The sequence below is a fragment of the Vicia villosa genome, linkage group LG5 (assembly GCF_029867415.1).
Source record: "Vicia villosa cultivar HV-30 ecotype Madison, WI linkage group LG5, Vvil1.0, whole genome shotgun sequence".
Classification (NCBI taxonomy): domain Eukaryota; kingdom Viridiplantae; phylum Streptophyta; class Magnoliopsida; order Fabales; family Fabaceae; genus Vicia; species Vicia villosa.
The window spans coordinates 146,109,310-146,124,614 of NC_081184.1; the positions used below are offsets into that span (position 1 = coordinate 146,109,310).

General features: G+C 33.0%; 2 protein-coding genes across 2 annotated transcripts; both read right to left on the bottom strand.

Annotated features, from left to right (window-relative positions):
* Nucleotides 1-1,008: 1,008 nt before the first annotated feature.
* Nucleotides 1,009-4,001, bottom strand: LOC131603027 (polygalacturonase At1g48100-like). The gene is made up of 6 exons (XM_058875266.1): nucleotides 3,031-4,001; nucleotides 2,776-2,943; nucleotides 2,495-2,539; nucleotides 2,181-2,388; nucleotides 1,977-2,058; nucleotides 1,009-1,816 (listed from the first exon to the last, which is right to left on the bottom strand). Exons 1-6 carry the CDS (start codon nucleotides 3,415-3,417, stop codon nucleotides 1,309-1,311), a joined length of 1,398 nt encoding a protein of 465 aa, XP_058731249.1. The 5' UTR covers nucleotides 3,418-4,001; the 3' UTR covers nucleotides 1,009-1,308.
* Nucleotides 4,002-8,783: 4,782 nt separating this feature from the next.
* On the bottom strand, nucleotides 8,784-12,064 carry LOC131603029 (uncharacterized). Its single transcript, XM_058875268.1, has 8 exons — nucleotides 11,703-12,064; nucleotides 11,410-11,621; nucleotides 10,888-11,317; nucleotides 10,606-10,813; nucleotides 10,189-10,296; nucleotides 9,967-10,116; nucleotides 9,810-9,879; nucleotides 8,784-9,462 (listed from the first exon to the last, which is right to left on the bottom strand). The coding sequence occupies exons 1-8, from the start codon at nucleotides 11,933-11,935 to the stop codon at nucleotides 9,392-9,394; spliced, it is 1,482 nt and encodes a 493-aa protein (XP_058731251.1). The 5' UTR covers nucleotides 11,936-12,064; the 3' UTR covers nucleotides 8,784-9,391.
* Nucleotides 12,065-15,305: the final 3,241 nt, after the last annotated feature.

Sequence of the window (15,305 nt, forward strand, 5' to 3'; positions counted from 1 at the left end):
GATCTTCTCAAGGGATTTCCATTTGTCAACGCAAATATTCCCTCGAATTATTACATGACACAAGTCTCCTAGTTCCAAGCCTACACCTACTCCAATGACAAGATCTCACAAGCACACTACCAATGATGATTCTCCTCCAACTGATCCCACCACTTATAGAAGGCTCATTGGACGGTTAATTTATTTGTGCACCACAAGACCCGACTTAAGTTTTTCACTCCAACAACTAAGTCAATTCATGCCCTCTCCTACAACTCTCCACCTACAGGCTGCTTATAGAGTCCTCAAATGCATAAAGCAATCTCCATCTCAAGGATTGTTCTTCTCATCCACATCCACTCTTCAACTTAAGGCTTTTAGTGATTGGGATTGGGCCTCATGCAGTGATACAAGGTGATCAATTACAGGCTTCTGCATTTTCTTAGGATATTCTCTCATATCGTGGAAATCAAAGAAGCAAATTACAATTTCTCGATACTCCTCTGAGGAAAAGTATCATACCCTTGCTTCAATTGTTTATGAGTTACAATAGCTCACTCCCTAGCTGAGTGACTTCCATGTTGAGTTTATCACACCTGCGCCTTTATATTGTGGCAATTATCAATCCGCTAGACTCATTGTTGCAAATGCAACATTCTATGAAAGGAAAAAACGTATTGAAATCGACTACCATGTTGTACGAGAAAACCTTGTTGCCAAACTGTTTCAATTATTGCCAATTCCGACCTCAGCACACCTGGCCCGTATTTTCACCAGATCTCTCGATCCCCAACCTTTTTCTTTCGTTTTGTCCAAGCTTAGCATCTCCAATAATTATGCTCCAACTTGACGAGGGTATTAAATCATTGGCAAAACATCTTTTTTGGTCCCGTATGTTATTTTCAGTTAGCTAGTTATTTAGGTTTGTTTGTTTTGTTACTTGAGCCCCAAGTAATCTACCTTGTATATATACTTTGTATTTGTTTAATAGATGGCTAAGCCAAATGTTATATTTTACTCAAGTTATATTAAATGCCTATCCACTTCATACATGTTAGTATTGAAAAAACGTAAACAATTTCAGCCAACAATATATATAAATGTTGAATCAGGTTGTCACAATCTAGGTCCAAATAATTGAACCAATTCACAATCTCATCACTCACTATGGGAAAATACACCCAAATAGGGACGAATCCTAAGAGGCATACATCAAAACCAAAACCATCAAAACATGTAATGGATATCATATTATAAGACACTCTATACCTATGTAACACTATAATATATCTTGTACCTAAGACACCAAATATAGAGCAATATGATTAACTAATTACTACATTGATAGGTAGAAAGATCACCCACAGCCTCAGGTTCACCTTCCCTTAAACAACCAATTGGAGGTATAGTCAATGTCTCTTGAAAACCATACGCATTCCAACAAAAAGGGTCATCCAACAACTCACCTTCAAATGGTAAAAGCTCAACCTCAGAAAGTGTTATGTTTGTGCAAGCAACAGTGTCACTGCAAGCAAAATGAATAGGAGCAGTTCTAACATCATAAGTACCCTTAATGTTTTTATAGGACACATCATTCACATGAACAGCTGAAGTTTGGTTTAGACATTCCTTTGTCAAACAATAGTATTGGTCTATAAGGATGCAGTTTCCTACATTTTCCATTTGTATGTTCTCGAATTTTAAATTTGACACTGATCCCATTCCACCTTGCCATGTCTTTATTCTTAGTCCATTGTCTGATTCTCTTATCACCGTGTCACGGACTGTTAAGTTTGACACACATGCTTGTGAGTTGTGTACACCTAGGCTTCCAATGCTGTAAAAAAAATTACACAATTGTGAGTATCAGGGTTCAAACTCACTCTGATGATTGCGTCAAACGTAGCAGTATTGACTTCTGTCAGTTCAACTAGAATTTGCGGACGTGACGCTATTTTTACTAAACACTAAAATAAAAAAATGACTATGAAATGTACCTAATCCCATGGCTAGGACCACAAGTCACACCAGCTATTTCAATATTTGAAGTCCCGGGTCCTATTGAGATACAATCATCACCTGTTCAAATCATGTTATTGTATTAAGCTAGTTGCTTATAATAAAAACAGTGAAATTAATATAGAAACAAAGTAGTTTTGGTTTAGGCAAGTTGCTTATATTAATTAAGCTAGTTTAATTACCATTGCTTATTAAGGAGTTGTATATCCCAACATCTTGTGAGTTTTCAACATGGATTCCATCAGTGTTTGGGCTAAGTTTAGGTGCAGAAATGGATAACCTATCAATCATTACACCTTGACAGCCATCAAATTTCATGTGGAATTGAGGACTGTTTTGAATTTGCAGTCCACTCACCATCAAATTGGAGCTCATGAAGAACCGAATCATCTACAAAATACATATAAATAAAAAACTATAAGTCACTAGTAATATATAATATATAATATTTACATAGTAAGTTAGTTAATGACTAAGATGAATAGTTTTTACTCACAGCTGGACTACCACATGGTCCTGATAAAGTTTTTCCATCTGGACCCTGAAAATGCCAAGTATCTAATCAAATTAAGCTATAACTTCAGTTTGTTATATTAGTTCTTAAAATATTTATTCAAATACATAGCCTCGTAAATTTTTAGAGACTCTGGGTAGGTTAGTCGCGGTTTTTAGGTCATGTGCATGCGTAGTAGTCTGTCTTGTACACCTTCAAAACGGGTCTGTAATAAAAGATAATGTGAGATATGATTGATGGTATGTATGTGTAAAAAAGTTTACCCTATGAGGTTTGCAGGGAAGATCCCACCATTGATCTCCATTGCCTTCTATGGTTCCTGTACCATTAAGACTCATTTGGTCAAGTTTATAGAATACTAGCCATTGATTTCTGCTATCTGCTTCTGGCCATGAATCAGGTCCATCTGGTGCTATTAGCACACCATCCACCTGATTTCATTTCAACTTTGTTAACACTGTTACTTATCATAATAAATCATGTGATGAAATTTGAAATTGAAAAAGTACTAATCTTACTTGAAATACTAATCCTGGTTTGCATGGACCTGAAAAAATAACTGAAGTGATTTTAAATGTGTAATTTTCCGGAACAAGCATAACCCCTGACTCTACAACACAAGCTTCTTTCCATGCTTTCTTGAATGCAGGTGTGTCATCAGCTAAACCATCTCCAACCGCTCCAAAGTCTCTCACATCGAAAACACAGTCTGAAGACGAGTCGCGAGGATCGTTCGGATAAGGATCAGAAGGAACACTAGGGGAAGAATTGGAAGACTCGGAAGGATTAGCGGAAGTTACTTTCTTTTCCTTGTGAAAGTGGCTCCTTCCTTCCACATTTTTCAAATTATGGTTGATAAGTATTAAGGTAATCCATAGAATAAACAATCCATGAATAAAATCCATGTTTATGTATGTGACAATATGAAACAACAAAAATGTTAGTACTAAATTGTTGTTTCAATATATATAGACAAAATTATCTGTTTCATAAAGATAATTGGAGGAGAATGAATTTGAAGAAAGTAGCTAAGGTAAAATGTTAACATACATAAGACTCATAGCACATTGGTCTAGGAAGAATCATCTCTTATTTATACTAAAAAAAGCTTATATGATTGTTGAGAAATGGATTCTGAAAGCATAATAATGTTGCCACGTGTCAGTTTTGTGTTGATTAGAAGTATAAGGATGTGAGGTGTCAAGGATACGATTGGAGGCTTTTAAAAGCACTTTTGGTTTTTGAGGTCTAGCAAATTTTGGTTTAAACGCCATTATTTTTCTTTGTATCTATTACAATGTTCACTTTTGTTATGGTCCCTCTTGTGATGCATTCTTAGTTGGTTTTCTCTTCTACTTCAATACAATATACATTTTCTATTATTGTCTCTCCCATATATATATTCCTATATCCGTGAATCTTATGTTTACAGAAAATTCCAAATCACTTCATGAGGTATAATAATGTATCTAAAAAATTGAGCTTAACACAAACTATATACTAGTTTTCTCTTTTAATTAAACATAGAATTTATATGTTTAGTTTCAAGGATAACTTAATAAACACGACATGTGAATATAGTACTGTGAAAAATAAGCAAAAGAAAACCATTTTAAAAAAATGGTGACAATAGTACCAATTTAGTTCATTAATAATCATGTAACATGTTGATTTTTCTGTTGTTTTCACTGCGGAGATACCATCCATGGCCAACACGGACACATGCAGGTTCAGAAAAACAAAATTCAACTATATATTCATAACACTGCATGTGTTGGTTGAAACTAAGGACCAAATGTTTGTTTTCTACGTACAGTATCAGATTTAGTGATTAAGCAGCAAAGAAGGTAGATATAAGAGCATCATGATGGTACAAATAATTGAAGTATATCCTATAATACAATGGGTAGTACTGTTGTGATAATATATGAAGTTACTTAACTTTGAGTGACAAGTGAAGAGGTGTGAATTAAAAAAACAAGTCCAAAAATGATGTCGATCTCGTGAGTGTTTGTTGTTGTTTAGCTTGATGTGGTGTGGGCAAGGAATGGTAAAAGGCATCATATATTAGGTGGGAGACAACAAAATGAATCATTCACGGGCTAGAATATTTTTTAATAAATGCCAAAATATATGTTCTAGTATAAAATAAATAAAATAAAAAATAAAAAATGATGAATGAATGAGTGAGTGAGTGACCCTAGCTCTAAATAGAGACCAATTAAACCCCTGCGCTCTAATTCTTTAGTCTCTATCTATACGTTATCTTTGGATAACAAATAATAGAGATATTAATTGAAAAAGTATAGTTAAATTGTTTTTGCTATGTTTTTGTAAGCATGCAAAGGTAGTGTGAGTAATTGAGGTGGAAATTGCGAGTTGGTGTTTGTGTGTGTGGTGCAAATAGAATGAGTTGGGGTTTGTTTTCGAAAGAGAGAAATGCATGAGTGCGTGTTTGTCTTAACTTGTCACGTGCGTAGTTAATCAAACATAAATCGCAAGGTTAAGTTATGAAGAGAAGAAAAATTGGCATAAGAATGAAACTTATTAATATGCGACGCGACGAACGTTGTTTGTGTGTCTCTGACACTAGTTAGAGTGTGCGGTTCTCATCTTAGACAAGTGTCATTCAAACTCTTCATGCATCTCTCACCATATAATAATTTATAAAAATAAAAGGAGTAATATTTATTAAATAATCAACCTATCTAATTTATTTAATATATTAATGTGAGATATTGGAACGAACTCTAGTATGATTAAAGGATAATTTCTTGATTCGACAATTCGACAGGATCATAGTATGTCATCGAAGTATGTTCTCATGCTGGAGTCGAAATATGTTAGGATTGTTAGCATATTGAATTGAGTTTGTTTGTTATGCACAATTATTTAAGTTAGCTTGTTCTCTAAGTTAGTTTGTGTAATAGGCTTGTGTGAAAAAGTTCATTAGTTTAGTGTGTTAGTTTTCTTATACATAGCATACTAGTTTCTCATTATTGTACGGTGCAAATCCGAAGTAGGGTGAGAGAGATTGTTTGTTATTCTGTAGCACTTGTAATTTTTTTTGAAAGAGAAAATAAAGAATAACAGTTTATAACCTATTTATCATGTTCTTCTTCCTTCCTTCTTTTTTATCCTTGTGGGTTTCTTGTTGATAAAGAAACCAATTATACTTTATTATTCTAGCATTGTTTTCACAACAAATTGGTGCGGTGAGCATGGAGAAGAATGTCGTCAACAAAATATGAGATTGAAAAGTTTGTGAATCATTTTGGTCTGTGGCGCTTGAAGATGAAAGTCCTACTAATTCAGTAAAGTTGGTTATAAGCGTTGAAGAGAGTTGCAACAATGGACGTTGCGTCAACGAAGAAGGAGAAAACGACCCAAAATGTCATATTATTTAAGCTGATAAAGTTCTCTCTGCCTAACAAACTTCCCTCACTACTGAGACATAACAAACTTGCCAACTAATATTTCACTAATTTACCATATATTCTCATTCCACTAATTTCTCATATATTCTCACAACACCCATTATTACATAATTTCTTTTTTTATTATTATGATTTCTATTCAATTCTCTATCAAAATCGACTTAGTTTGCAACTTGACTCAATAATTTCATTAATGACAATTTTTCAAAATCGTGAAACAACAATTTCTCATATACATTAATTTCTATCCTTGTTTAGTTATACAATATTTATATATATCATAGAGGAAATACTTGAAGATATAATATATATGCAAATATTTCGTATTAATCTGCATAATTGTGATTGACATAACAAATACACCAGTGTCATTAATATCGCTTAAGTAAGTTTGTTTTATTAATTGTTATTATTGTTGTATAGTCAGTCAAAGTTATAATCATAATTAAGAATCCCGGGTCAATATGACAACTACTAATTATTGTTGTATTGCCAAAACTTTGGTTCACGTGGTATCTTATTTGTTGTTTTTGTGTGTGTCACGGGCTATAGGAGGAGAGTGATTAAAAAAGAATTGGTTTATGTTATGAGTAGATTTATTTTGGGTGTTCTTTGTAATCACTGTTATTTGGAGTGAGACAGTGATGAAGACAGTGTATGCATGAAGTGAATTATAAAGAATAAAACAGATCTGTCATTAAACCATCTTGTTCACCACCTATTATTTTAATATATGCTTAATTATTGGTTCAATATATTGTCTTAATCAATTACTTGTTACTATTATTACACACACAGCTGCATTGGCTGGTTTATATTTTGACGGTTGGTCTACCTTCACAGGCTCATATTCTTTTTGGTACATTCACATGCTCCCATTCTTTCTTCTTTATAGATTTTCTTCACTAAAAATATTTTAAGTTTGATTTTTTATAGATTCTATTCACATGTTGTGTTATTGTATCATATATTTTTCAATTATATTTTAATTTTGTTTCAATGTGCAAGATGTTATTATGCCTTTTCTACAATAAATCTATGAGAGTTATGTTCAGAAAAAGAATTATTCAATCAAGTTTTATATAATATTCTTTGGAAATTTAATTTTTGGTCAAATACATGTATAGGATTAGGAATATTTAATTATTTTTAAGTTAAAAATAAATTTTCTTCTAAAATTGATTCTAATTTTTTAAATTAAAATTGAATTTTTTAAATTTACACATGATTTTAACATTAAAACTTATTGTTGAATTCATTTTCTAAGTGAATGTATCTAAATGTAAACTATTTTATATTAAATTTTTTTTTTGTAAATATTAGATTGTAAATAGTAACATTTATAATTATTTTTGTCTTATTAGTAAAAGGTTAATTAAGTTTAAATTTATCTCTATTTAAGTAAGTTTAACTCTAATATTGTAATCACAATTTTGAAATATATTGAAATACTTTTATGCATGGTATCATGAGCTCCCAATTTGAATTTCTTACTTTCACTTTAGTCGTCATAATTGTGGTTCTTTTTACGCTTTTATTGCAGCTTATTTTCCACGTATAGTTTATAGTCAAGGCATTGTTCTTTCCTCATACGGGATTCATTTCCGCGACATTGTTCACAAATCGATCTTATTTATTTAAAAAATTCATAACATAAACAAATCTTAGAATCGAAGAGGATTCATTGACTTGAAAGGATTCATGAGTACAATTAGGGGACGTCTTGTTTGGTTTACCTCTACTCAAAATTAGGTGAAGCTTGTTTATGAAAGATTATACAGATGACAGCAAGCAGCACCATATTTACAGTATTATATTTGCACATTTACTGTTACTAATATTTCATAGCATTTGTGCTACGTCGTTACTAATATTTTATCTGAACCATTTTTAGCCATGGATCCTCCATCACTTTTCACGTCTCTCCGACTGGGCATATGTGGATGACTACGGCGAGGCTTTTCCACGTGTTTGCTCCTTCATCCCGTTCAGAGGGAATCATTCGACTGAGTCGTTTCAAGTTTATCTCGATCGCATCACAGCATATGATATATACTTCACATCGTACGACGACCACCGTGAGACACACCACTTCGAATGACATATTCTTATACTCCTAATGGTTGGCTTGTGGGTCACGGCTGATGTATCAACATCTCCCTAAGTGATTCATTCTTCAGTTCTGATATTTGCAAGTTATTCTTAGAGCCTCTGTTGTTGTTTTTCCCACACTCTGCCGTAGAGATGTTGATGAGATATTCGCAGAGTACCATGATTATCCATTCCTAGAGGATGTATGTAGTGTGTCAGCTCCTCAGTCATAGAGTACTGCATACGACTACATCCAATAGTTTTTTAGAGTGTTACTTCCTTACATGACATCGTATGCAGAGGAAGAGTCGCCTAGGTCAACTCATAAGGATATATTAGAAGAGGAGCAGACTATGGCATAACATGTCGTTGATGTACTATCGATCTGTCAACGTGTTATGGCTTTTAGGAAAGCAAACATAGAGAGATGAGAGTTTCATGAATGTCTTGCAGTATAGGAAATAAAAGAGAAACCATGGGATCAGATATACCTAGTAGTTGACTTTTTCTTTGTATTTTGATCATTTGTATTTGTGTTTGTATTTTGTGAATAATGTATTTGTTTGAATTTTGACTTAATATATAATATTTTGATTGAATTACATAAGTGCAAGATTTAATTAAACAATAATTGTGTATATTTTGTATAAATGATTTAAAATATAAGGTTTAGTGAAATATATCAAATTTATAACATAATTACTATTGAAGAGTACAACTTATTGTCTTGAGGGTTAATACCCATTGATAGTTGTGAAATAAACCCTATCATAAATTCAAAATATGTCTAAGTGTAAGTCCGGAACTTAACCTACCGACTCACTCATCCATCAATAGAGCGATTAACTTTCATATTAATTTTCAACAAAATAGAAGTGGATCCCTTACGAAGTGTTTTGGTGTGTATAGGACGTCCTAAAGTTAAGATCCTTAGTATTCCAATAATGACAGCTCTTGGACACTGCATATGATGGTAGACAGAGGCTATTCCTTTTTATTCCCTTACCACAAAACTAAGCCATTGTAGCAGCAAATACTAAACCTGCTAAGCATGTAGTATTGTGTATTAAGTAGAAAATGACGATACGTTTGACATTTAAAATGCAAATCCTGTTAAGTACAATTCTCCTACCAACTAAAATGGTTCATTTAAGGTTTATTATCGTACAAATTTCTCAACGAGCAATAGTGCCTCCTGAAATTATTGTTGCTTCTATTTCCTTATTTTACACCAACACCTTCACTTGATTTCTATAAATCCTGACCCCAAAAATTAGCAATTGTGAACTTCTCAGAATCATGCAACACATCCAGTCACCATGCCAAATGATAAATCGAATAATCAAGAACTCTATACTGATCTGGTACAAAATTTATTCCGTAATGTTTCTTCCAGTTTCTGGAAAATCACTGAGAATGCTCCTGCAAACAGAACAACACACAACAAATAATTTATTCGCTCATTCTAGAGGAGGTAAATATCAATTTATCAATCCGAGAGACTAATTTACAAAGGTGAAAACACAATGGAGTCAATATGCATGAGCACAAAACAGAAAATTCCAATGAATTGGTTATAAACAATCAGACCAACATTTTTTAATGCTTGTTCGAAAGATTAATCATTTCACTTAGCCAAGAAGGACAATTCAGCAAACATATCGTAATAACACATTCCTCCAGAGCTATTTCCAGAATTAGTTGTACTCTAAAATGCTGCTAAAATAATGAAGAAAAAAAACAGTTGGGAAAAGCAGTTTGGAGAAAACCTGATAATGGGCTATTCTTATCTTGTACTGAACCTTTCACCAACAGTGTCCCAGGGATTTGCTGAAAAACCTGCAGCTTGGAAAGAAAACCACCTAAGATCAACATGAATCTGCCGATTAAAATTATTTTTCAAGCTGGCAAAAAGTGCAAGCATACCGATATACGAAGGCCTGATCTATCACAAGAGAGATTAACACTTGATCCATTAGATGTATTCTTCTCAGTAGGTTGATAATCAGTGGATTGATTGATAATGGGCATTTCATTCTTCAAGATTGAATTGCAGTCATCTTTTGTTGCCACAACCTATCAAAATTGCAATCACGCTTAACAGCCATCACAATGAAATTAGATAAGAATGTGAAAAACTAGACTTACATCCACCGTGAAAGAGGAGGTATTCATTGTGCAGGAGAGACCGCGCAAGGAAAAGTAAGACTTGACATCTTCCAACACATTAATGGCCCCATCCTTGCGTTGAAGACCCTGCAAAGTAAATTTGTATAATAACATTAATCAATGGGATCATTGATAGAGTTTTGGAACTAAAGATTCTTAGTCGTCACAATTCGTGATACTTACTTCAAGCCTTAGTATAAAAATAAATATATAGATTATGCTTTCAACAATTCTATTGAGGGCCAATAACTTAGTATGACACATAATGCCAGGAACCAGGATTGCTCCGAAAATAACATACCAATTTTCACTGATATGTGATAAGAGTAAGTTTTTTAAGGAAAAAAAGAGCTGTGTCATGTCATATTAAATCAGTACAGTTGCTAGATACTAAACCTCAAGCATGAAGGACATGGTATTCTTGTTCGGAAAAGAAATCGATGACTTCTGTTGCACAATAGGCAAGAAAGACCAAGCAAGCCCCCATCGGGATGTCCTACCCTGGACAAATTCAGTTGTCTTCACTACAGTGACTCCAACTTCCCAAAGTTTCGATGTAAGACACTTGAGGTTTGATTTTCTACCTATCATTGAAGTGAACCACCTATGAACACAAATCAATATCAACACATAAACATGAGAAGCGGAAATGCTACCCATATACAAAAAAAACTATACCTAAAATTATGCTTGAGTTGAGTACTATCTTCAATAATGCGAGTAATGAAGGCCTTCTCACCACCAGCGCAAACCATTTCTTCAGAAGTGCCACCACAAGCAGTTTTGGGATTAAGTCCCGCTTCCTCCAAGCTTTCAAAAAACGGAGGATTACACATACAAAAATCAAACTTCTCATCATCCCTCACTACACCAACAAGTACAGGAGGTCCATTATAATTCCTATTCTCACATGCATTCAAATCAAGAAGCAATTTCGGTAAATTCTCTACCTCCGTACCACTAAGAACCGTCTCTTCATCCTGCAACAACCCTTCCACAGAGGAAGTAGTTGCATTGCTTTGTACCCTCCTAATTTCAATCAACTCAGAAACACTCGGATTACTATTAACATTTCTTTCGGCCCACTCAATGGCAACATCAGTTACATCTGCACCCAATTAAGCAAACCTCAAAAAAAAAATCATTTTTATTATATTTTCACAGCACCCACAAGATAAAAACTAAAACAACAACACACACCTGAGCCTACAAAACTCCATCCCAAAAGGGATGAACCAAGAAGTGGATAAATGCAATTAGCTCCAGTTCCAATATCAAATCCTCTAACCTTACAATTCTCACTACATGAAATGGTATTTGGAATGATGTTAGATGAGAGAAGATCTTGAAGCCAATGAATGTAATTAGACCTATTGGGTACAGTGGGACAGAGTTGCCCATCAGGAATCCACCTGGTAAAATGCAAATACAACGACTGTAAATAGATTTAGAAGTTAAGAAGAATCAGAAAAAGCTATGAAATGGAAAAATACCAGTTGAGAGAGTGATCATGGAGGAGTAAGACACGGGTGAGTTCGCGAGTGGCGTTGAAATCGGTCCAGTCGATTCTAGGGTATCCGTTATGGGAGTATTGAACAAATGGTTGGAAGGAAGGGTAGAGAGAAGCTAAATGAGTGAAATCAGGTGGGTTTTCGGAGTACTTGTTGTTGGGGTGAATGGTGGGTCGGTTTTGTTCTCTCTTTCTCTTCTTGTTTTTGCCACCCATTTCTCAAAGTTGAAGCTTTTTTGGATGATTAGAGTAGGGGAAAAGCAGAGGCGTTTGGTGAGTGAGATCGTCCACCACCAGGAGAAGGTGAAAATTGGTCGCAAATGGAACCGGCAACACTGGGAGGGTAGAGATTAAAACGAATATACATATATTTTTTACACCAAAACAATATTTTTTTTTTTTTTAAAAGATAGCTCTATTTTAGTCTCTCACAACAATCAGAGACATCAAATTAGTCTAAAAAAAAATCTCTATTAAATCTCTTATAGAATTTAATCATGTTAGTCTCTATATTATTATTTTTTTTCAAATCGATTTTTTCAACTGTAATTGAACTAAAGACCCATTTTAATACCTAAAAAAAAGGTTTAAATTCGTCTTGAGAAAAAATATTCTATTTAATTTCTTACAAAATTTAACAGAACTATGTTAGTCCTTCTACTAATTTTTTTTTAAATTGGTTCTTTTATTTATTTTTGAACCGTGATTAAACTATCAATAAAGACCCATTATAGTTCATCACAAAAAAAAAAATTCAAATTAGTTCCTACCAAAAAAAATCCTTATTTAATCCTTACAAAATTTCAGTGAGCATATTAGTCCTTTTTTAATATTCTTTTTCAAATGATTTTTTTCTATTTTTTTAGAATTTGAATCATCATCTTTTATAATTAAGTCTCGAACGTCTCTTCATATGTTCCAATCGGAGTCAAAGCCGATAAATTTTTTGACTAATGATCCTGCACGCTTGAACATATGTCAGTATACGTAATTGTTCATTAAATATTTTGTTATCATCACAATCTAAGGAATATGGTATAAACCAATTTTCTTTCAACATATCATGTGTATTATTTCCACTACAAGTATTATTAGCAGAACTAAACTTTCCTAAAAGATCATTAACAACTAAAACAATAACAACACAAGAATACATAACAAGAAAAACCGTAGTCACCCACCCATAAGTTTGATAATAAACTCAAAAAAAGAACATTGTGGTATTACGATGATTTATCTACAACCCTTTCACAAATAATTTCGAATCAACCGTCGTAAAATAAGAGTTCAATCACGGTAATATTAAAAGAGGAATTAACATGACTCATTTATATTTTGTAAGAATTAAATAGGGACTATTTTTTCTTATGGACTAATTTAGACTCTTTTTTTTTATGGACTAAAATAGGTCTTTATTGGCAGTCTAGTCACGGTTGAGAAGTGAGAAAAAAATATTAGTAGAGAGAATAAATAACTTAGTTAAATTTTATAAAAGATTTAATGGGGACTTTTTTTCCAACGACTTATCTAACCTCTCCCATTTTTGTGAGGGACTATCGTGGACATTCATTAAAAAAAATTAATAAGTGGTGGTTTCCCTTGTTAATATTCTAAACTTATATTGCATATAATTGTTGGTAGTTCCCTTAGAATGTAACGGCAGCTATTGGTTTTTTAATAACCTATATTTGATAGTTATAATTAGTTTTTGAAGTAAAAGGTAAATTAATTAGTTTTTTAAGTAAAAGATAAATATGAAATAAAAAAAATTATAATGCATTCCACTTTCCACTTTTCAAACATTAAAATGAGATATTAGTTTGTTCCGTCATAAAATATTCAAACAATGAAAATAAGTTTATATTCGGTTCCATTATGCTCAATTCTATTTTGTTATATTCCGCTTCAATAGTTTTAAATTATTCAAACATAGCTTGAGGTTGTACCATGCCTACAACCAATAAAAAAAAATAAGACAATTTAAATCACCATTCAATTGATCCAAAATTTAATCTTCGGGTAAATCCTTACAATCATGATTCAATGGATCCGGAATTCAATCTCTAGGTTGCATTCATGATGCCAAAAAAACAGATTATTTCAATTCTTAATAATGATAAATATTTACATTACTTGAAATTTCAGGCGATTTTCAGCCTTTTGATGTCGATATACACTAAAATTGTGTATGCATGTGAAATTAATGAATAGGAATTCAATAAATTTTGGAATGATACATAGAAAAACATTTATGATCATGAGTATAAGAGTTTAACAAAGGATTATGCCGAAAATATGACAGTTTGGCTTCTAAAGTGTGTTTCTAGATTTTTATTTTTGAAAGGTGTATCCAGAGATGGAATTTGAACATATTTTTTGTATTTGATGCGTTTATGATGAACTTTATTTGTTGTAGCATGTGGTTTGTTTTGGATGATACACAAGAAATATTTTCAAGTTTCCATAAGGTTTAAGATCATTATCAAGGGTGCAATGAGCAACCCCGAGAGTAATGTGTTTATAGGGCCAATATTTTTTATTTTAGAGGATTGGTTGATACACCTTATAAGTTACTCACACATCTCGACGACATTACAAAAATAACCCTCAAATTCATATTCTAAAATTCGGACATACTTAATACACGACAAGCCCTTTCTGAAACATGGAAAAGCTAAAGTTAAAAAAAACGAATTTTAGAATTCATATTAGTAAGTTACGAAGATTGAACTCCATACGTGCCTCAACACATCACACATATGCTTAATCTCAGAACCCGCAATTCTAAAATATTATGGATTCTATTGTCTAGATTTCCTACGAAGATTGGAGTCCTGGCACGTTTGTTTAAGTATTTGTGTCTTTCCCTCTCCCTTCCCATTTTCATTTATGCAGACAGAGAAAAACTAGAGCTTATCATCGTTTGCATTCTCAGAGCTTGTTCCATCATTTTTCAAGCATTCTTAGAACTTCTACTCCATTCCATTTAAGCTTAGCATGTCTCTGAAGTTCTACTCTATTACATTGCACCTCTCTAAAGTTCTACTTCATTGCATTGGCAAGCTACTCATTCTCTTTTCCTTTTTTGATTTCACATGCATGTAATACCTACAAAGTTTTTAGGTATGATACGTTAGGCTTAAATGCAATAGATATGTCATTTTTGTTTGTCTTGATTTGCCCTGCTTTGATATTTTAAACATTAGAGTTTAAGGTTCGTGCATGCTCTATTTCTACTTCGTGTTTTCTGGTTCAATGCAGTCTGAATTTTGAAAATTGGACCCATAGTCCAGAGAATAAAATTCGGAGTTACCTGTTATCTGTTTTTGGATTGATTTGCTTATGTGTTGGTTCTACTTTGTTAATTTTTTTTATGTACATTGTTAAGACATGATTTTTCTTGTTTTATTGTAAAAAAAATGGTTGATAACCAAAAAAGACTGAGACATACATACTTTTGTTTGTAGGGATAAAATTAGACCCTCGCGACATGCTGCTGAAGAGACTTTATTTGCTAGTGATGGAACATTTTTTCGGGTTCATATGTCTCCGATATCGTTTTCTTGGATGCATATGTCTCATGCTG